This window comes from Megascapheus bottae, chromosome 21, assembly GCF_031878675.1.
Source record: "Megascapheus bottae isolate mThoBot1 chromosome 21, mThoBot2.hap1, whole genome shotgun sequence".
Classification (NCBI taxonomy): Eukaryota; Metazoa; Chordata; class Mammalia; order Rodentia; family Geomyidae; genus Megascapheus; species Megascapheus bottae.
The window spans coordinates 12,423,776-12,447,386 of record NC_143529.1 but is presented as its reverse complement, the minus strand read 5'-3'; the positions used below and the strand labels follow the sequence as shown (position 1 = coordinate 12,447,386).

The 23,611-nt window shown below is 36.7% G+C and overlaps 1 protein-coding gene across 1 annotated transcript in view; it reads right to left on the bottom strand.

The window, feature by feature from the left end:
* Positions 1–1,793: 1,793 nt before the first annotated feature.
* Cyp20a1 (cytochrome P450 family 20 subfamily A member 1) overlaps positions 1,794–23,611 on the bottom strand; it is a 33,021-nt gene continuing 11,203 nt past the window's right edge. Inside the window, exons 5-13 of the mRNA XM_090354627.1 lie at positions 22,511–22,678; positions 21,053–21,131; positions 16,835–16,950; positions 15,984–16,038; positions 12,515–12,635; positions 9,572–9,683; positions 7,893–7,957; positions 3,622–3,711; positions 1,794–3,492 (exon numbers count right to left, since the gene is read on the bottom strand). Coding sequence (XP_090210753.1) covers positions 3,342–3,492; positions 3,622–3,711; positions 7,893–7,957; positions 9,572–9,683; positions 12,515–12,635; positions 15,984–16,038; positions 16,835–16,950; positions 21,053–21,131; positions 22,511–22,678 — 957 coding nt within the window. The 3' untranslated portion in view covers positions 1,794–3,341. The remainder of the gene's footprint in view (positions 3,493–3,621; positions 3,712–7,892; positions 7,958–9,571; positions 9,684–12,514; positions 12,636–15,983; positions 16,039–16,834; positions 16,951–21,052; positions 21,132–22,510; positions 22,679–23,611) is intronic.

Sequence of the window (23,611 nt, the reverse complement as noted above, 5' to 3'; positions counted from 1 at the left end):
TTGCACATGCTAAAGACAAGCCATACTACCCAGAACTGCAGTATTCCTATTAAAAATTCTCTAGAAAATTACTTCTTTGCTTTGTTTATGTAATTATGAACAAAACATGCTCACTTAGCTCATTCCTCTGTGTTCTCTTTTCCTTCATTCTGGTTACCACGAACAGCTTCACTGACAACTGTGCCAATATTCTTGGTGGCTCAGTGGCTCAGGAGCCATAAGATCACTGCTTATTAGATCTCGCTTTAAATTCACTACTGTATACATCATCTCCTCCGATCTCACTGACACCTGGCTTACCTACAAAACTTCTAACCTTCCACTGCCCTTTCCAGTCCATTCTTTGACCCAAGATAACAAAGAAGAAGGCTCTATAGTCACAATACCATAGAAAAATAGGTGGAAAGATACATTTAACTAAGAATACATTCTTTAAGATTTTTTAATTTAAATTACTCCACAAATTAGTCTTTTTTTTAAATAAAGACTATATCTATGTTAACCAGTCATAATTAGGTCTACATGCTACTTAATTGTGAATACTATGTAAAACAACTCGGTAACTGGGATATGCGTACACATGCATGTGTGTGCATACCAGATTGGGGATCAACCCCAGGGCAGGTGTACTTACCTATGGAGACCTATGGAGCCATACTCTATTCTCTATAGTCTTTTCTTTTCTTTTTGTTTCCTTTTTGTAAATTTTTGCCCGTCCTGGGGCTTGAACTCAATGCCTGGGCACTGTCCTTAGATACTTTTTGCTCAAGACCAGTGCTCTGCCACCTGAGCCAGAGCACCACTTCTGGCTCTCTTTTTCTGTGTATGTGGTACTAAGGAATTGAACCCAGGACTTCATGCATACTAGGTGAGCACTCTACCACTAGGCCACACTCCTGGCCACCGCGTATTCTTGACTATAAAATTATAAATGGAATTTAGCAGTGTTAAAAGTAACGAGATTGCAAACAATTATCATGTTTCTTCCTTGGTCTGTACTTGGCCTAAAATAAAGTATTAAAGAAAAAATAACAAGGAATTCTTCATGAAGTATACCCAAAAAATAAACTAAAATTGACTATCAGTAAAGTATTATGTATAAAACTTATCAGAGCTAAAGCTATTAAAATTCTTCCCAAATAATTCTAACATTTCTTTGCTTACTAATGAGACTGAATACTTTCCTAAAAGTTCATTGGGTACTTCTGTAAAAGTTGTTTATTCACATCTAATTCTAGCTATTTGGGAGGCAGAAATCGGAAGGATCCACGTTTGAGACCAGTCAGGCAAAAAGTTCCAAAGACTGCATCTTAACCAATGAATAGCCAGGACATAGTGTTATGTGAATGTCATTCCAGTTATGAGGAAGGAAAAATAGGAGAATCAGGAGTTGAGAGCATGGCCTAGTGGTAGAGTGCTAGCCTAGCATGCACAAAGACCTGGGACCAATTCCTTGGTACCACATACACAGAAAAAGTCAGAAGTGGTGCTGTGGCTTAAATGGTAAAGTGCTAGCCATGAGAAAGCCCAAGGACACTGCTCAGGCCTGAGTCCAAGCCTGAGGACTGGCAAAAAAAAAAAAAAAAAGGAAAATCATAGTCCAGACCAGCCCAGGCAAAAAGTTAAAAATCTTTTAAAGGCTAAGAACTGGGAAAAAGGATGGACTCAATGCATAAAGTATTTGACTACCATGATTTAGAATTCACCCCCCCCCTCCAAAAAAATCAATAAAATCCAACTTCAGATCTTTTTGTCCATTCATCCATTATATACCTTCCTTACCAATTTTTTAATTGTTTTTTTTATGATAGTAGGGGTCAAACCTGGGGATTCAGAGATGTTAGGCAAATATTCTTCCACTAAGTCTTGTCATCGGCCCCTTCTTATTTTTTTCTTTTTTTATGTCAGTAATAGAGCTTGATCTCAGGCCTGGAAACTGTCCTTAAGCTCTTTTGCTCAAGGCTAGTGTTTTAGCCTTGAGATACAGTGTCACTTCTGGTTTTCTAATGGTTAATTGCAGATAAGAATCTCATGAACTTTTCTGCACAGGCTAGGTTTGAACCACGATCTTCAGTTCTCAGCCTCCTCAATAGCTAGGATTATAGGCACGGGCTCATGCCTGCGTAATATGGCTATTTTCCTGCTGTCATATTTCACTAATTTTACATTCATCTGTATTTCTCCTTTCCATCACTTAGGTTGTTATTTCTGTTTAGTGCTTCCTTCTTCTGTATTTGTCTGTACCTCAATCATCAGTTGATGATAGATAATAAATTATGAATACTGGAATTCCATTTCTTCTATAAATGAAAATTAGTGGAATAAAAAAAAATACTGCAAGATTTCTACCAAAAAAGGCCAAGCCTCAACCTCAGTTTATCACAGAAGAGGGATGTATTATTCAGAAACAAATGTGTTATTTTAAATGACAAGGCTGTATAAGTGAAAACTATGAAGAGTCAAAAAGTTTGAAAATGGGCCAGGAGTGTAGCCTAGTAGTAGAGTGCTTGCCTAGCATTCACAAATCCCTGAGTTCGATTCCTTAGTACAACATGCACAGAAAAAACTGGAAATGGTGCTGTGGCTTAAGGGGTAGAGTTGAAGAGCTTAAGGACAATGCTCAGGCCCTCAGTTCAAGCTGTAGGATTGGCAAAAAAAAAAGTTTGCAAATGCAAGGTAGATTATCCAAAGAATTATTCAACACTGATAAAATGATGAAAGCACAGACAACCAAAAAATTAAAATAGCCCAAGAAACAAAAGGCAATATAGAAAGGAGTTTTATATGTTTTTCTTGTACAAATATTTGAAGCATATGATTTCCCAATTTCTACTCAACAATATTTTAGAGATTGAGCTAAGAAAAATATAAAAAGTGGCTTAGGAAAATGATAGAACTACAAATTAAAGCTGAAATTGTCAGTCTATTAGTAAATAAATGTATATCATGTAATAAGAAAACCTGATGTGTAAAAATACAAATTTACAGAGTGAAGTAGTAATAAGTGTTTATAAAATACTTATTTTCTCAGAGTATTCAGTATATATTCTTTGTGAGTCGTAGGGCTTGAAATTCGGGCCTGGGTGTTGTCCCTAAGCAATTCCACTCAATGCTAATGCCCTACCCCCTCTTGGGCCACTTCTGGTTTTCTGGTGATCAATTGGAAATAAGAGTCTCATAGACTTTCGTGCCCAGGCTGGCTTTGAACCACGATCCTCATATCTCAGCCTCCTGAGTAGCTAGGATTACAGACATGAGCCACTGCGCCCAGCTTTCAATATATATTCTAAATGGGCATTTTCCTTCACCTCATTGTCAAAGACTGAAAAATGTACACAGCTTTAGCTTCTCTTTGAAACAGTGATCCAGGCTTCTTCCCTTGGCGACGTGACAAGTTCATACTTGGTTTCCATAACTTGTCCCTGCACAGAATGTAAGTGCAGTTTTCTCACCAATATACTCAGGAGTACTGTGGTCACCATATATGCAAACCTAGTCAGGAAGTAAGTCAACTGGTTACTACACATTCAACATTATATGCCTATTATATAGATTACTCAATCTCATCAATCATGAAAATTCTAAGTAAAGTCTGGCATCTTTTCCTGTCACATCATTCACCTCAACTCTGGGCATTCCTGTGTGCCTGAAAATCCAAGTGAGGAGAACATTTCCATCACTGACTCATCTTCAAAGCGATCTGGATCAAACCTAAAAGGAAAATTTGGAGGTAATCACAATGTAGCTCCACTTGCATTTCACATAATGACACTGAAATAACACACATCTGTAAGGATTAAAATCTACTGAAAATAGAAAATGTTGCCATATTTTATCTTATTATGTTCTCAAATAGTTGAACATATGAATTAGTCACTTGCTACTTCCTAATTCATTACTTTTAAATAGATGTAAAATATAGTCCTCAGTTTTAGTAAGGAATGAGACTGTAAAACAGGTTTATATCATTTTATAAGCTAATAGGGTTAAGTCAAACAAAAAACAAATATTTAAATAAATTTAAGGTCTCTTTAATGGAGTCATCAAGCAGCATGTGAGGTATGTTCATTAATTCCTTAATTAAAATTATGGAGGGTAATTCTCAAAACAGCTTGGTACTGGCACAAGAACAGGCCTGAAGACCAATGGAATAGAATTGAGGACCCAGATATTAAACCACAGACCTATGGCCACCTAATCTTTGACAAGGAAGCCAAAAAAATAGAATGGAAGAAAGACAGCCTCTTCAACAAGTTATGCTGGCAGAACTGGCTAAGCACCTGCAGAAAACTAAAGTTGGATCCTTCTTTGTCACCTTGCACTAGAATTAACTCCAAATGGATCAAAGACCTGGAGGTAAAAGCTGACACACTGAAAACTTTACAAGAAGGAATAGGAGATACACTAGGTCTCCTTGGAACAGGTCGAAACTTCCTTAATAAGGACCAAGAATCACAACAAATCAGAGAAAGGCTGGATAAGTGGGACTGCATTAAACTGCAGAGCTTTTGTATGGCAAAGGACATAGCTAGTAAACTAATCAGGAAGCCTACAGAGTGGGAGAAGATCTTCACCAACCAAACAACAGACAAAGGCCTCATATCTAAAATATATCAACAACTCAAAAAATTGAATCACTCTAAAACTAATCTCCAAAGTAACAACCATCCCATTAAAAGATGGGCCAAAGACTTAAAGAGAAGAAAAAACAAAAATGGCCTATAGACACATGAAGAAATGCTCCACATCTCTGGTCATAAAAGAAATGCAAATCAAAACAACTCTTAAGATTCACTTCAGTTAGAATGGCCAGGATCAAGAAAACTAAGAACAACAAACGCTGGAGGGGATGTGGCCAGGAGGGATCACTACTACACTGTTGGTGGGAGTGCAAACTCATTAAACCACTATGGAAAGCAGTATGGCAATGCCTCAGAAGGCTAAACATAGAGCTCCCCTATGACCCAGCAATTCTACTACTTGGCATTTACCCAACCATCCAGAATCTAGGACATACTAAATCCACTAGCACAACAATGTTCATTGCAGCATTATTCACCATAGCAAAGATATGGAACCAACCTAGATGTCCCTCAGTTGATGAGTGGATCAACAAGATGTGGTATTTGTACACAATGGAATTCTATGCTGCTGTCAGAAAGAATGACATCAACCCATTTGTTAGGAAATGGAAAGACTTAGAAAAAATCATATTAAGTGAAGTAAGCCAGACTCAAAGGAACTTAGGCTCAATGGTTTCCCTCATTTGTCATAATCAGTAGAAACCTTGGGCTCTACTAGCAGAGATCTGCAATAGAGCAAAACCTTGATACATAAGGCCATATAGTATGAAGCTAATTGAAAGGACCTCCAGGATATTGAAACAAAAGCCATATAACGAATGACTGTTGTCCTTAATGTACTATGTTATCCCTCATCTCCTTTCCTGTCCCTTGGGTATCTCATATTGTTACAGTATCTCACTTTGTTATCTGATATATTGAATTTATTTGTATTTGGTTATCTGAAACTTGATAGGGAAGGGGGGAAAACCAATACAGGGAGTGGGTGGTGGGTGGGGGGAGGGTAATGGGTACCAAGACATGTGAAAGGGTATCAATGTATGTGAATTAATGCACCTTCTATCTGGCAAATATCATGTAACCCTTGTATTAATTACAATAAAAAATATATATATATAAAAATAAATATAAAAAAATAAAAAATTTAAAAAAATTTATGGAGGGTTCAGCCTTAAAATTGTATTTATCAATTATTGTATACTCAAACATGGTAAGGAGGGAAATAAAGAGGTTAACAAAAAGGAAAGCTTTTAGTTTTAGAATTTCCCTTTTAAAACAGCACTAATGGAATTAAATATATTAAAAAGATAAAACAGGTGAAGAGACTCATGACTATAATCCTAGCTATTCAGAAGGCTGAAAATAGAAGGATGGAAGTTCTAGGACAGCCTATGTAAAATGTTTCTGAAATTCCATCCAAACCGCAGTCTTCATATCTCAGCCTCCTAACTAGCTAGGATTATAGGTGTGAGCTATCTTGCCCAGCTTCCTTTCTCCCTTCCTTTTGCTCCCTCTCCTTGTCCCTCTCCCCTCTTCCCTTTCCTTTCCTTTTTTTTTTTGTAAATGAACTGGGGGTCTCAGGCCAATTTCAAACTCCTGAGCTCAAGTGATCTTCCTGCCACAGTCTCCTGAGCAAAAGGGACTATAGGCAAGTACTACCACATCCTGTTGAAAACTCACATGTTTTTTTAATCTTGTTTTGTTTTTTTTAATTGTCGGGATAATGTATAGAGGGGTTACAGTTACATTCATCAGGTAATAGGTGCATTATTTCTCACACGATGATACCACTTCTCATGGAGAACTCACATTTTTAAGTACTAATTTAAAAATACAACGAAGTTGAGGCTGGGAGTTTGGCCTAGTGGTAAGAATGCTTGCCTAGCATGCACGAAGACCGGGGTTCAATTCCTTGGTACCACAAACATACTTTCAGAGTTGAAACATTTTAGTCTGGCTTTTGAAGTTAGCATCCCTATTTCATACTATACTATATTATACTACATATAATTAAAACTTCTAAAACACTTAGCATTTTGGAGCTGGGAGTTTGGCCTAGTGGTAGAGTGCTTGCCGAGCATGTACGAAGATCTGGGTTCGATTCCTCAGCACCACATACACAGAAAAAAACAGAAGTGGTGCTGTGGCTCAAGTAGTAGAGAGCTCGCCTTGAAAACACCCAAGGACAGTACATAGGCCCTAAGTTCAAGCCCAAGACTGGCAAAAAAAAATTTTTTAAAAAGCACTTAGTATTTTTCCACATGAGTATTTTTCAAATCTTGAAATTTTAGTTTTATATAATTATAGATGTACATTTTCAAGATGGCTTTCCTCATCTGGTATGTAGCGTTTAACAAATTTTGAGGACTGCTACTTTATTCATTAAGAGATTTTTGTTAAAAGCCATATAACGAATGATTGTTGTCCTTAATGTACTATGTTATCTCTCATCTCCTTTGCTGTCCCTTGGGTATCTCATATTGTTACAGTATCTCACTTTGTTATCTGATATATTGAATTTATTTGTATTTGGTTATTTGAAATTTGATAGGGAAGGGGGGAAAACCAAGACGGGTGGGGGGGTGAGGGGGAGGGTAATGGATACCAAGACATGTGAAAGGGTATCAATGTATGTGAATTAATGCACCTTCTATCTGGCAAATATCATGTAACCCTTTTATTAATTACAATAAAAATATTAAAAAAAGAGATTTTTGTTAAAGTCATTATCCTAACAAGTGAAATAATAAAATACTTACTATGCTGATCCTAATATTCCATATCATAACTGTTTTCACACTGCTATCCCAAACTCAGATTAACTTGTTATATCTCTTTCTTCCAGGGCAAGGAATCATAGAATGCTACTGAAGTCAGGTTTAACTCTAGCTGCCCACTTAGGAGCGTTCCTCTTTGTTCTCTTCCCTTACCATTCATGCACAGGACACAAATACTAATTTTTTTTAATTCTTCAAAAAGATGACTAGTTGAAATAAACAGAAGAAAAAAAAGTCTATATGGCAAATAATCTCTTAACAATGAATGAATCCCTAAATTCTATTAAAATTAAAAACTGTTATAGAGACAAAGTAACTAAATAGATCTCAGAGATGGAAAGAAAAAGAGACCAAGAGGGACAGATAAAAAATTCATATTGACAAGACACAGAAAGGAAATGTAGTACCTTCCCTTTGTTGTCATTGCCACATGTTGGATTTTCTCTTTAAAATTTACAAAAGAATGCAAATAAGCCAGTACATTACAGAAAATAAGCCAGTACAATCACAAAAACAGGAACATGTTACATACTTATATGGTGATGGCCAAGTATTAGGATCCTGAAGTACCACACCAAGGGCATAAAGTACCAGGGTCTGCCAGAAAAAAAGGAAAAAAAAAGAAGAGAAAAAAAAAAACAGAAAAGAAAATCAATCCAGTTAATTGAGTTTAACTGAAACAAATGGTTCTCAGGAAGTCAACTCATCCTAGAGCTCTTTAAATGCAGACAGTGACAACAAAATAGTGTAAAAATAATAGCGGACAAGCCACTATTTTGGTGATCTTATTATACAGTAGGCCTCAATAAGCATGTCAAAATCTGGAAACCATAAAGAAAAAACTGACTTACCTAATATGAGGTTATGAAATCTGCATTCTTACAAAAAAAATCTCAACAACACTCTAAGCTAAATAGCCATAAATAGAAAAAAACTTCATCACATAGCAGTTGTTTTTGACCAGTATACCAAAAGACAAATACTCACTAAAGCGAAAAGTAGAAGTTTAAAGGGATACTTCACAGAAGAAATACAAACTACTCAAATATAAATATGCATGAAAAGTATATATATATATGTATATAAATGTATGTGTGTATATATATATATATGAATGAAAGTTGGTCAATCTCTGCAATGATTAGGGAGAAAAAAATTAAAATGAGATAATTTTTTATAAGATTCATAAAATATATGGGAAGTTCCTAAAACTAAAGATGTTGAAAATTTTGAGAGAATTTGAAAATATTGAGAGAACTTAAAAACACACTTTTCTGGTGCTATGGATTGAATTCAGGGCCTTCTGTTGAATACTATCTTAACCTAAACACATTTCCTCCCCCCGTCCTTTTTTTTTGTGGTGTCTCAGATCTAACCTAGAACTTCACATATACTAAGCAAAGATTCTATTACTGAGCTACATTTCTAGCCCTGAAACAGCTTTTTTTTCTTTAGTTTTTCTTTCTTCCTGTATTAAGGATTTAATCCAGGGCTTCATACATGCTAGCCAAGTGTGATAGCACTTAAGCAATGTCTGTTTTCTTTATTCGCTTTCTTTCTTTCTTTCCTTTTTTTTGGGGGAGAGGGGGAAGGTGAGTCATGGGGCTTGAAATGGGCCTAGGCGCTGTCCCTGAGCTCTTCTGCTCAAGGCTACTGCCTTACTCCTGAGCCAGGCCCCACTTTCCGTTTTCCAGAGGTTAACTGGAGATAAGAGTCTCAAGCCCTAGGCCAACACAGTGGCTCATGCCTGTAATGCTAGCTACTCAAGAGGCTGAGAAATGAGGTTCAAAGCCAGCCCAGATACAAAGGGACCCGAGACCCAGTTTAGCTTTGGTGGAAAAGAGTCTGAGAGACTCTATCTACAATTAACCATTTTAAAAAAACAGCTAGACTGAAAGTGTAGATCAAGTGGTAGAGTATCAATGGCAAACAAAAAAGTCTGTGAGAATGTAAGGTCTTCAGTTCAAGTTGTAATATCACACAAAAAATGACAACTTAAATTTCTAATAGCTAGGACTTATTTATTTAGGATATATATTACTGACAGCACATATAGAGAAGGAAGAATTTTAATTATTTGAGATTTAAAATAATTTTTATTTTGTAATAAAAGTTGTTGATAGTTGCTCTTATTGGGCACTTTAAACAAAAAATGTAAACATATACCAAGGACAATAAATTAAATGAGTGAATGTAGCAAATGATTTTTACCTCTCTAGGTATAGTAAATTGGTTGATTTTTCCCTCAGTATCTTGCAGCCGGGCAGAAACTGGGGTCAGTTTGGCAGTCCGAACAGTTTCACAAAGTATTTTCCTACAGTATCTGTTTAAGGGAAAGTTTAAACAGGTATTTACTGTTCATATCAAAAACATCATACAGCATACTTAGCATAATGATGATCAAAAGCTATGTGATCATCTCAAGCAATACAAAACAAACATTTGATTAAATTCAATACTTCCTTATGATAAAACAAAACAAAACACTGAGTAAGTTAGGCACAAATGGAATATACCCCAACATAATAAATGCTGTGTAAGACAAGCCAACAACTACAATTACATCCAATAGACAAAAACTGAAATCTTTCCCTCTAAATCCTGACCAATACAAGGAAGGCCACTTCCACCACTGTACTCAACATAGTATTGTAAGTCATAGCCAGATCACTCAGGCAAGAGTGGGAAATAAAGGACATCAAAACTGGAAAACAGGTAATAAAATTATCACTGTCTGCAGACATACAAATTGTATACTCATGAGGTTATATACAGAAAATTAGGACTTAAAAAAACTACTATAACAAATTAATTCAGCGCAACTACAAGACACAAAGTCAGCACCCAAAAATCACTTGTGTTAGTAGATGCTCAATAGCCAATTATCTTAAACAAATCAAGAAAGCAATACCACTAACAATAGCGACAAAAATAAAATAACTAGGGCCGGGAGTTTGGCCTAGGGGTAGAGTGCTTGCCTAGCATGACAAAAATCTGGGTTTGATTCCTGGGTACCACATACATAGAAAAAAGCCAGAAGTGGTGCTGAGGCTCAAGTGGTAGAGCTCTAGCCTTGAGAAAATCCAAGGACAGTGCTCAGGCCCTGAGCTCAAGCCCAGGATTGGCAAAAAAAAAAAAAAAAAAAAAAAAAAAAAAAAAAAGAGTAGAGGAAAAGATATTCCTACCACCTTCCTTATGCTTTTTTTTTTTTTTTTTTTACCAGTCCCGAGTCTTAAACTCAAGGGCTAGGCACTGGCCTTGAGCTTTCTCAAAGTTAGCACTCTACCACTTTAGTCACAGCACCACTTCTGGTTTTTTCTGTGTATGCAGTATCAAGGAATCAAACCCAGAGCTTTGTATATTCTAGGCAAGCACTCCACCACTAGGCCATCTCCCAGCCACCCCTCCTTATGCATTTTTTGACAGAACACATCAAAATATTATGCATGTATCACAATAATGTGAAAGCCAAAATATCTGCAATCTTTTCATGAGTCAATTCACTTAAATATCTTAGATGCAGTATCTCATTTAATCTTTACCAGAATTCTTGGGTGCTCTCATCCTAATTTTATGGGTTAAAATAAGATAGAATGAATTACTTAGGATCATCTATCAGGTAAACAATATTGATAAAATTCAAACCTGTGCCAGTCTAGGCTCCATAGCCCCTAATATTATAGACTACATTGATGTATATGTCCTTAAGCCATAAGCTCACTTACAATCTTACTATGCAAACACTGAAATACTAACAAGAATGTAAGCATAGCAATGAAAAAAGTTCTTAATATCAAAAGCAAGAAAGGAAGCATCTGTTTCCCTTTTTTTTATTAGACACCAAATGTATTTGAAGCACCATACTAGACACTGAGCTACAACAGTGAACAAGACAGATATTGTTTATGGAAGCCAGGTACTGGTAGCTCACATGTGTAATCCTTAGCTTCTTGAAAGGTTGATATCAGGAGGCTCACAGTTCAAAGCCAGCTTGGGCAGAAAAGTCTGTAAGGCTATATCTCAGTGAGAGCGAGGAATGCATATCCCTGTTACCCCAGCTAAGATGGGAACCTAACATAAGTGGATTGTGATTCCAGCATATGCCTGGGCAGGAGATGAGAACTCAGCTAAAAAATAACCAGTGAAAAAATGACTGGAAGCGTGGCTCAGTGGTAGAGCAGCCACCTACCAAGTATGAGGTTGTGATTTCAAAGCTAGTTACTACAAAAAAAAGGGGGGGGTTGAAAAGAGAAAGGGAAGAAGGGAAAAAAAAAAGAAAAGTAGCCCAAGTAATAACAGGGTTATAGCCAATGGCTCAGGCAGCAATTTGAAGAGTGGATTAAAGAGAAGCAAGATCCAGGCTTTCTACCACTAGAGCTTTGCCAGAATTTCAGATCAATCAAATGATGCCATGGGTAGTCTTTTGTGTTTTACTTCTTTACTTGGCATAATGAGACTTATCCAAGTTGTTGTAAATGTTGATAGATTTCCTGTTGCTGATTAGCAGTATTCCATGATATGGTTATAATGTTTACTTATTTACCAGTTGGTAAACATTTGAACTGCTTCTAGCAGCTCTTTATTTTTATTTTTTATTTTTCCCAGTTCCGGGCTTGGCTTCAGAGCCTGAGCACTATCCTTGGGTTTTCTCAAGGCTAGAGCTCTACCACTTGAGACACAGCACCATTTCTGGCTTTTTTCTATATATGTGGTACCGAGGAATTGAACCCGGATCTTTGTGAATACTACGCAAGCACTCTACCACTAGACCAAATTTCTAGCCCCTAAGCAGTTCTTCTGACTCAAAAGACAAAAGAATCTCTGAGTACTATGAACATCTGCATATACTGTGTGAACATATCTGCATTTCTCTTGGGTAATTACCTATTTCCCAATGTGGCCATATGATTTTTGTATTTCCACCAAAATATGTGTATTCCATTTGTTTGACATCATGGGTCAAGTGACAGGTTAATTTAAAGGTTTTACAGACAACTTATGATTTTAATGACCAGGTTAAATTACCTATTAGCATCTAAATGTATTTAAATTTCTATAAAAATAGATTCCCTACATAATAACATTACCTCTAAATCAGAAAAAAGTTTGAATTTACCCTTTAGTGGTCTCCTCTTCTTTTTATTATGCTCTTACCTGAGCTGTTCAATTTTTTCTGGAGAAACGGAACTTTGTCCCAAAATTTGGTCTATTTCACTGTACAGCTTTTTTTGAACTTCTTCAGAAGTGGTTAAAAAGCAAATTGCCCAAGTACACACTAGGTAAGAAATATTAGCAACAATAAGAATAGTTTGTTCATACTTTTGGTATAGAACAAGAAAAAAACTAATGATTTGATAGTTTTAAATTTTTCTTTGTTTTTTAAATTTATTTTTGATTGAAATGACAGAAATGCTACCAAAAAGCCACATACAATTCTTCACAGGATTTTTATTTCTTTGAACAGAACATGAATATTTATAGAAGGTGCCAAAATAGATATTGCAATCTGGACATTTTCTTAAAGCTGGCAAGTTCTGTCATTTATTGCTTTTTAACCAACGTTAAAAGAGAATAAACTTCATATCTGGGGAAGAGCTCAATTTTTGTGATTGTAATTAATTACCTGGTTCACTTAGACTTGAAAAATATAGAAATTGATATATCAATTCACTCAGGAACTCTAAAAAAATGATACAGCTACATTAAAGTAGCGTAAGATTTACCTATATGTCAATAGTCTACATTTTTGATTTACAATAGTATCATACTAAGGTCAAGAACCCTGTTTATTGCTTAGGCCAGTAGTTCTCAAAACCCACCTGATTGGATGATTATAGGCTCATAGCTTAATTCTCTCTTAAACTGGCTCATGTATTATTTTCTTGATTTAATGTAAGTGTAAGAAAATTACACGGAGAACATAAAACTGAGGAAATAGTCACATTTCCTTTAGGAATCTACTGGGATTATAATTGGCCAGAGAATGGAACTATCCCAATATGACTTCTTTCTAGAACATGCTTCAGCTGATTCTACCAAAAGCTCAACTTCTCTATATCAGATACTTTCTAGTATGCTTATAGAAATTTTTATCTCAACTTTACCTTTTACTCATTTTTTTTTTTCTTTGCCAGTCCTGGGCTTGAGCTCAGAGCCTGAGCACTGTCCTTGGACTTTCTCAAGGCTAGAGCTCTACCACTTGAGCCTCAGCACCACTTCCGGCTTTTTTCTATGTATGTGGTACCGAGGAATCGAACCCGGGTCTTCATGCATGCTAGGCAAGCACTTTAACCACTAGGCCAAACTCCCGGCCCCTTACTCATTAAAACCAATAGCTCCCTGGAATTTCAAATGCCCAAGGCTGCCTGTTTTTTTTCACTTTTTATTCTTGTTTTTGCTTTTTGAAAACATCAGTATTCAGGCCCTTGCACCAGTGGCTCACAGTTGTAATCCTAGCTACTCCGGAGGCTGAGATATGAGGATTGCGATTCAAAGCCAGCCCAGGCAATAAAGTCCGTGAGACTGTTCTGGCAGTTATCTCCAATTAACCTTCAGAAAACAGTAAGTAGTGATGTGGTTTAAGTGGTAGAGCTCAGGGATAGTGCCCAGACCCAGAGTTCAAGCCCCACAACTGACAAGAGAAAAAAAAGAAAGAAAGAAAGAAAAGAAAAAGAAAAAAAAAAAAAGAAGTCAGTCTTCAGGTTGGCCTTAAACTTTTCATCCTCAAGATTTAGTCTCCCAAGTGCTGAGATGACAGCCATTAAAATCTAGCTTGATTTCAGACTATTTTTTAAACGTCATTACATATATATATACACACATATATAAGTAATATATATTTAAAACAAGTAAATATTAAACAAGTTGAATATATTATGATGCATGATGAAAACATTTTAATCTATAATATCTAGATGTCAAAGAATATACATTTGTGGGAAACTGACATTTATATTCATCATTAAAAAAATTGCAAATGGGGCCGGGAGTTTGGCCTAGTGGTAGAGTGCTTGCCTAGCATGCACGAAGACCCGGGTTCAATTCCTTGGTACCACATACTTGGAAAAAGCCAGAAGTGGTGCTGAGGCTCAGGTGGTAGAGCTCTAGCCTTGAGAAAAATCCAAGGATAGTGCTCAGGCCCTGAGCTTAAGCCCAGGACTGGCCAAAAAAAAAAAAAAAATGCAAATGAAGAGCCAGGAGTTTGGCCTAGTGATAGAATGCTTGCCTAGCATACATGAACCCCGGGTTTTATTTCACATATACAGAAAAAGCTGGAAATGGTGCTGTGGCTCAAGTGGTAGAGTGCTAGCCTTGAGAAATCTCAGGGACAGTGCTCAGGACCTAAGTTCAAGTCCTACAGCCAGGCGCGGTGGCTCATGTCTGTAATCCTAGCTACTCGGGAGACTGAGATATAAGGATGGAGGTTCGAAGCCAGCTGTGGCACTAAAGACCCTGAGACTCTTATCTCCAATTAACCACTAGAAAATTGGACGTGGCACTGTGGCTCAAGAGGTAGGAAGCAGCCCTGAGCTGAAGAGCTCAGAGACAGTGCCCAGGCCCAGAGTCCAAGCCCCATGACCAAAAATAAAAACCAACAACAACAAAAAAACTAAGTTCAAGCCCCAGGACTGGGAAAAACAAGAAGCTATAAATGAAATCTTTCAAATGATTTTAAACTAATATCCTAATATTTCCTAGAAGCATTTTACCTTATACATTTTTATGTCTATAAAAAATTTTAGGGCTGGGAGTATGGCCTAGTGATAGAGTGCTTGCTTACCATGCATGAAGACTCAGGTTCGATTCCTCAGTACCACATACACAAAAAAAGCCAGAAGTGGTGCTGTGGCTCAAGTGGTAGAGTGCTAGCCTTGAGGAATGCTCACGCCCTGAATCCAAGCCCCAGGATTGTCAAAAAATAAAAAATAATTTTAAAAATAAAAAATTTTACAAGACAGGAGCGTGGTCTAGTGGCAGAGTGCTTGAGGAGCAAGCACGAAGGTTCAAGTTGGATTCCTCAGTACTGCACACATAGAAAAAAGCTGGAGGTGGTGCTTTGGCTCAAGTGGTAGAGCTCTAGCCTTGAAAAAGCCCAAAGACAGTGCTCAGGCACTGAGTTCAAGCCCCAGGACTGGCAAAAAAAAAAAAAATATATATATATATATAAAACATATATATCTATAATTTTTATAAGCACTATATGAATGAGTGCTATTTCACTAATCTAAAACCAGAGAAGGTTCTTACGATCAAATCATACATTTTGGAATTTTTTATATTGTCTTCAGTTCCACCAAGAAAGTTTTTTTACATCATGATTTCCGTGACCTACATCCCCTGTTGGAGATTTTAATAATAGCAGAATGGCTTAGATCTGTGAAAAGCAGTGGCAGGAGATGGCAAAGCTCTTTGCTCTCCTAAAAGGTGTCAACAACAGTTCATTTTAAAGGTACTAGCTGGAATTCACATTCTATAAAATGTGTCAAGAAATGTATAGCAATTTGCTGAGGTGGTATCAAGCATTTGGAGTTTATAAAGAGTGTTTCCTCTTTTTCTTTTTAGAGTATCTTTATACCTTGTATATTTTGTAACTTAGCTGAAAAAGAAATCAATTTATACTTACACTTTGCAGTAATTATGCAACCAGCCAGAGAAAATATCACTCCATCTTCTAGAATCTAAAAAAGAAAGCTAAGTTTAGAAAGTATTAAATATAAGGTGGCCTATATTAGGTCCTACTAAAATTATCTACAGAATAAAATTAGGATCAACTAAAGAAAAAAATTATATTGCTGCTTCACTACATCTAAACTAAAATAAAATCTGTTTCATGGGTAAGCCAATCTGAATACTACATTGCCTTTTCAACATAATAGACATTTATTTGTTGGAAATATTACTGGCTCATGTTATACTTTGACAAAACAAAATTATTCAGTCTTTCTCTGGCTTGGCCTACTGACAGTATCTACAGAACAATGGAGAAGTGTCTGCCATTGTTCTCAGAGCCTCATTCAATTTCCTCACAAACAATCCCCCACCCCCAACAACTTATGGCCACCCTGTGTCCATAAGAATGGCAAAAGAATGACACAATGAACCGGTAGAGCAATGACTCCATTCCTTCCCTTTGCCTGAAACACCATAGATGCAGTGGTGTTGCTGATGGTAACAAACAAGCAATGTGAACATCACCAGGTGCCATATCTGTCCACACAGGCAATTCATGAAAGCTTAAGTAAGCCTGTCTCCTCACTTATGATCTGAGAACCCTAACTCAATATTTACTTAGGCAAACATTAAATAACACACAGCTGCCTCTAAGAACTAAATAACAAGAGACTAAGCGCTTGTGTGATATATAATAAAAGAGAAGTACTGAATTCTGGAAGGGCATCACAATTAAAGTGAATGAGATGCACATTCTACATGTGTAACTGTTTTTATTTGATCAGCATTTAATAATTACATCACCTGTTGGTCATTAAGATTTCCCTCTACTAAGGAGTCAATGAAAATATGTTGACTGAACTTCCTTTCTTTTCGTTCTTTTATTATTTTCTTTAAAACCGATTCCAGCTGCACAAGGGCTTAAAACAAACAAACAAAAAACAAAATTTAGAATACAAGCATTTGTGGAGATTAAACGTTCTAAAAATAACTCTTCCCAATACTGTTACATGCAAAATCTTCAACAGTATTATTTACAATAAAAAAGATTTCATATTTGAACTAATTGAATTTTCCTTCTTTTTCCCTAAAATTAAGATACCAAAAAAAATACCCAAAACACATCAGTACATTTGAGGGATAATAATAAAATGAAGTTCCACATCAATACCACTCAGATCAAGAAGTAAACAATTAGAGTTCCTGAAAGGCCTTAAATACCTAAGCCTCCCTTGCTATTATCTACCGGTGTTTTAGATTTTCTTAACTCCATTGCTTCTGTCGAACCATGTATCACTCACTAAGACATGAAAAAATCAGAAAAGTAAATTCTTAAAGCTAAATGATATAAATTAGTGGAACCAATGATCAAATTAGCCAATTATCTATTTCATCCTAGGACTAGGATCAGATTTTGAACCTTGTTTTGTTTCTGAATTTGCTACCTTGGCGATCTCTAATCTTAAGGTTTAAAACCAACATGCCAAACACTTTCAACATATTTGTTTCTAGTCTTTATTTCTTTCCCCAGAACTCCAGATTCACATATTTAATGCAAACTCAATATCTCTACTTGGATTTAACATATTAAACCTAACATTAAATATATTAAATCTAACATACTGAACTCGTCATGGTTTATCCAACACTTGGACCTTCCTACAGTTATCCCATTTCATTTACAAATTGCATCATTTTCCAGTTATTCACTTTTAAAACCTTATTGTCTTCTTTTTCACCCCACATTTAATCTGCCAGCTAATGTTGAGGTTCTATCTTCAAAATGCAGAATTATTCTCTTTTACTCTTTGTTGTTTCTGTCATCTAGTTTCTGCTGCCTGCTGTCTAGTCCAAGCTACATCCTCTTTCTTGCTTGTTTTGCTAAAACAAACCCCAATTACCCTCCTTGCTTCTGTGCTCTGCACCTCTTCCCAATCTTCTGCCTGTTTTTTCATGTGCTCCTCTTGTAACTTGTGGAGGAGCCTCACCTCAAAGACTTGCAATGAACCTGGAATGTTCCCCACATGGAATATTCTTCCCGTGGACATCCAGGTCTCCACATGATCTGGACAGTTTTTTCCATCTCTTTTTTTTTCCATCTCTTTTATTGTTTGCTCAAAAATAATCTTATCTTGGGACTGGGAGTTTGGCCTAGTGGTAGAGTGCTTGCCTAGGATGCTTGAAGACCCAGGTTCGATTCCTCAGTACCACATACATAGGCAAAAGCCAGAAGTGGTGCTGTCTGGAGTGGTAGAGCTCTAGTCTTGAGAAAACCCAAGGACAGTGCTCAAGCCCTGAGCCCAAGCCCAGGACTGTCAAAAAAAAAAAAAATCTTATCTTGGTGAGTCTTGTCCTAATAATTACTTAAAATTTCACTCTACATCCACTGCCTCTCTTCCAGTTTATTTCCTTCAGTGTTTAATCTTTTAATACTCTATTTAATTGATATAGTGATTAGATCATTGTCAATTTCTTCCCTAGACTATGGTACCAGGGGGACAAGAATATGTGTGTATTAACTGACATCTCTCTGCTACCTACATATGCCAGGATATAAGTCGTCACTAGACTGAATGAATATAATACATGCAGCCAATTAAAACAAGAAATTGCTAACACGTAATACAATGGGTTCCAAATCTTGAACCACATAGGATTACATGGGAAACATCTTTTTGTTTTTAAAATTTGGTCTGACAGCCTTGTGTATGAGTGTGTTAAGTGGTAACTTAATCCATACTCCAGCCACCTCCTTCTTTTTTTTTGGTGTGGGTCCTGGGGCTTGAACACAGGGCCTGTGCACTGTCCCTGAGCTTTTTGGCTCAAGGCTACCACTCTACCATTTGAACCATAGCTCGACTTCCATTGGAGATAAGAATCTTACGAACTTTTCTGTCCAAGCTGGCTTGTCCAAAGATCTAAGCCTCCTGAGTAGCTAGGGTTACAGGTATAAACCACTTAGTGCCTGGCATCTCCTCGTGTGTGTGTGTGTGTGTGTGTGTGTGTGTGTGTGTGTGTGTGTGTGTGTGTGTGTGCGCGTGTGTGCGTGTGTGTGTGTGTGTGCACGCACGCGGGTGTTTGAGACATGTATTTCCAGTACCTTTGCCAGGGTTGTCCTCAAAGTTGCAATCCTGGTGCCTCCTCTAAAATAACTGAGATTATATGGGCAACCACCATGCCACATTCTACTGAGAAGCTTTTAAAAAGTAATAAAGCAAATGCTTCACACTGATTAAATCTGAATATTCAGAGGTTGAATTATGGATTAGATATATATTTTTTAAAAGATTCAGTGCAACAACATTTGGGAATTATTGCTGTACATTCTCAATACTAAAGACTACTAGAATTATTTGGAGCAATTTTATAAAACTACCTAATTAGGCCTAAGTATTTCAAGTGATTCTAGTGTAAAGAGCAGGCTAAGAATTATGCACTTACATGAAGGAATATCTGATTGTAATGTCTAATTGTCGATTTGGTGAGATTAATAACATCTCAAAAATAAATAAAGCACATCTCTGGATATATCTCTGAGAGTGTTTCCCAAAAGTTAACAAATGGGGAAGACCTATCCTGAATGTATAGGAAGGTAGGGGGGACCATCCTATAGGCTGGGGACCTGAGTGGAATAAAATGAGAAAAAGAAGAAAGCTAGCTAATGCAAACATTCTCTCCCTCTGCTTCCTCACAATGTAAGCCGCTTCCTCTCACACCCTCCCTACCACGATGGATGGAAAACCTCTGAAGCTGTGAGCCTCAATAAATCCCTTTTCCCTTGTTGATTTCTTCAGGCATTTGTCACAGTGGTTGAAAAATGAAGGCACCTATTGATCCACTTAACCCATGGGATTTCACTCAGATACAAAGCCAGAATTAATTTCAATAAAAACTCAAATTTGATCTATGCCTATGTCACAGCCCAAGGTACTTACCCTGCTAGGCAATTTCATTTTATTTGTAATTAGGGTGCATTCATCATCAATCTTAAATTCACATTAATTTAACCAATATTTGTGAAATATGTTTTTTGGCAAGAGGAAGTAATCCAAATATATTCATCGAGATAGAAAAGTAGTGAAAACAAAATGGCAAGAAAGTGTTGACTCAACTGGCTTGTTTTCATTTCTGTTGGACATTAAGAGAATCACTAGTGCGCTTGTGGCTCACATTTGTAATCCTAGCTACTCAAGAGACTGAGATCTGAGGATCACAGTTCAAAGGCAGCCTAGGCACAAAAAAATCAATAAGACCCTTATCTTTACTTAACCACCAGAAAACCAGATGTGGAGCTGTGGCTCAAGTAGTACAGACTAGTGTTAATCTGAAGAGCTCAGGGATAGCACCCAGGCCCATAGTTTAAGCCCCACAACTGACAAAAAAAAAAAAAAAAAAGACAGAGAGAGAGAGAGACAAAGAATCATTAGAACAGTAAGCTAATAAGAACAGGGTTTTGTTTCCTGTACAAAAGAAGGCCACCAAAAAGTAAGTCATTATTAACTATTTGTTGAAGGAATAAAGGAAGAAAGCTGGGCACTGGTGACTCACACCTATAACCCTAGCTACTCAGGAGGCTGAGATACAGAGAATCATAGTTCAAAGGCAATCTGGCAAAGAAGTCTGTGAGACTGTCTCCTAAATAACCAGCAGAGCTAATTAGAAATAAAGAGCAGAGCTGGAGGCATAGCTCAAGAGGTAGAGTGCCATCCAAGCAAGAATGAAGTTCTTAGTTCAGTTGCATTACTGCCTCCTCCCCCACCCACTCTGCTGCAAAAGAAAAAAAGAAAGGGATGAATAAAGGAAGAAAATCCTATTTAAAAAGCCATTATATAAGAAAAGTAATCCATGAATCTGATACTTCACATATATTCTATAGAAAGAGTTTTTCTATATGCTTTTTTCTCTTGTTGAAGAAAAACTTTCAAAGTAACTAAAAGTTTGGAGAGAGAAAATCACAAATTCAAAATAAATCTTGGCATACATTTTTTATCCTTTCCAAAAAATAGGAATAGTCAAACTTACCATGTTCAAATTGCTTTTTCCGAGTTGTACTTTTATCAAGTGAACCATCTAGAAAGCCTTTCCCAATCTCAGACCAAACCTGAAACAGGAAAACACTTATCTATTTTCTAGACACAGACTTTCTAAGTAAAAAAGAGAAGTGTAAGCTCATAAGTAAAACACGGTTCCTCATCAACAAATCTTATCATTTAGGCTCTCCTTTGAGTGGGCTGCACAGTCACATGTATATTTTTATGATTTCAGTCAAGGCAGTTTCACACTAATTGCAACTGGCATAATTTAGTTCTTTTTTAAAAAAGGAGAAGGAAAGGAATATGGCAGCTGAGAGAGTCCTCAGTATTTGGTCTATGATATAAATGAATAAATAAAATCCACAGATAATTTTTTGAGCAAGAATAAATAACTTTTTTGCCAGTCCTGGGCCTTGAATTCAGGGCCTGAATACTGTCCTTGGGCTTTCTCAAGGCTAGAGCTCTACCACTTGAGCCACAGCACCATTTCTTGCTTTTTCTATGTATATGGGGTACTGAGGAATCGAACCTGGGTCTTTGTGCATGCTAGGCAAGCACTCTACCACTAAGCTAAACTCCTGGCCCCTGAATAAATAATTTTTGAAATGAATAAATAAAACCCACAGATAATTTTTTGGGGGGTGGTACTGGATTTTGAACTCAGGGCCTCTTTTTTGCTCAGCTGGTACTCTAAAACTCACAAGTCACACCTCCAGCCTTGTTTTTTTGTTTGTTATTTTGGTGGGAGAGTCTGCCAGATTTTCTGCTTGGGGAGGCTTTAAACTGTGATGCTCTGGATCTCAGCCCCCTAAGTAGCTAAGATCACAGATGTGAGCCACTGATGCCTAGCTATAATTATTTTTATTTCACTCAAGATACTGATAAACATTCTCTGAGGCACACAAAAGGTTAGAAATAGATTGCTTATTAACATACAGTTCCTAGTAATTTCTTTAGAATATATTATCTTGTCAATTTTATCATTTTTTCCCTAGCTCTACTATATAACTTTACTATGAAAATAAATCTTAACTTTAACCTTTTTTTTTTAAACCAGTCCTGGACCTTGAACTCAGGGCCTGAGCACTGTCATTTGGCTTTCTCAAGGCCAGAGCTCTATCACTTGAGCCACAGCACCATTTCCAACTTTTTCTATGTATGTGGTTCCAAGGGATTGAACCCAGGTTTTTGTGCATGTTAAGCAAGCACTCTACCACTAGGCCAAACTCCCTTCTATTGTGTAATCCTTCTATTATGTAACCCTTCTATCATGTAACCCTTCTATTAATTAAAAAATATATGAAAAAAAGAAAAAGCAACAATTATTTTTTATTGCATTGTTCTTTTTAGCACAGACCAAAGCAGCTTAAATCTTGAGAAACAGCACTCAATCACCAAATCTGATGAAACAATAATTTAAATGTAAATAATTTAAATTTAGACTTACTGTGCCATGATTCTTCTGGAAGTGAATGATCTCCTGGTCTTCTTCAAATGCACTACCCAATACTATCTGTGTAACAGCTTTCATAGCAAAACTAAACATGTGCTGGTTGAGAGGTATATGCTGGGTCTCTGGGTAGGATAGCCATTTCTCTAGTAATTCTTCTGACAGCTTAAAGAGAACAGGAAATAATAACTTACCATTTCCTCTTACAAAATCTAGAAAACTTTAACAAGTAGACTAATTTCCTAAAATACCATGTTCAACTCTATAGTCAAAGTAAGCACTAAGGTATGTCAGACTCCAGCTCTACTTTTGATTGCATGTTCAGTGCAGATTTAGTGGTTCCGTTAAATGATTGATTTCAGGGGGGAAAAAACCTGAAACACTACAATAAAAAATAAAACAAGCCAGACACAGTGGCTCACGCCTGTAATCCCAGCTACTCATAGGAAGGCTGAGATCTGAGGATCTCGGTTCAAAGCCAGCCTGGGCACTACAAAGACCATCAGATTCTTATCTCCAATTAATCACCAGAAAACTGGAAATTGTGCTGTGGCTCCAGAGGCACATCGGCAGCCTTGCCCTGAAGAGCTCAGGGGCAACGCCCAGGCCTAGATATCAAGTCCCACAACTGACAAAAAAAAAAAAAATTACAAAGTCAATGATAGAAAAACCTTAAACCTAATAGAAACTAAATTTCATTCTATCAGCCCTACATCGCTGTTTCATACATGTATACATTCATGCACATGCATGTTTTGCCAAGCATTACCATATGCTACACAAGTTCTTTACCACTGAGCTGCTTCCCCAGCCCAAAACCATTTTAAAATCACCTCTGCCATCTTTCTTCGTTTCTAATCTAATACACAGACTTACTATTATTTTAGTCTTCTATTACCAAGAACTAAAGTATTTTCTGTTACAATAAAAATATGTAAATAATAGTCTTTGTACATATAACCATATGAATTTGTCTTCTGTATATGTGAAATTGCGTTTAGTAATTTTTAAGGTTTTGATACATATTATCATGTTGCCACTTAAAAATCATGTGTCCATTTACTTCTATCAACAGTATCATAATTTCCAATTCCTATA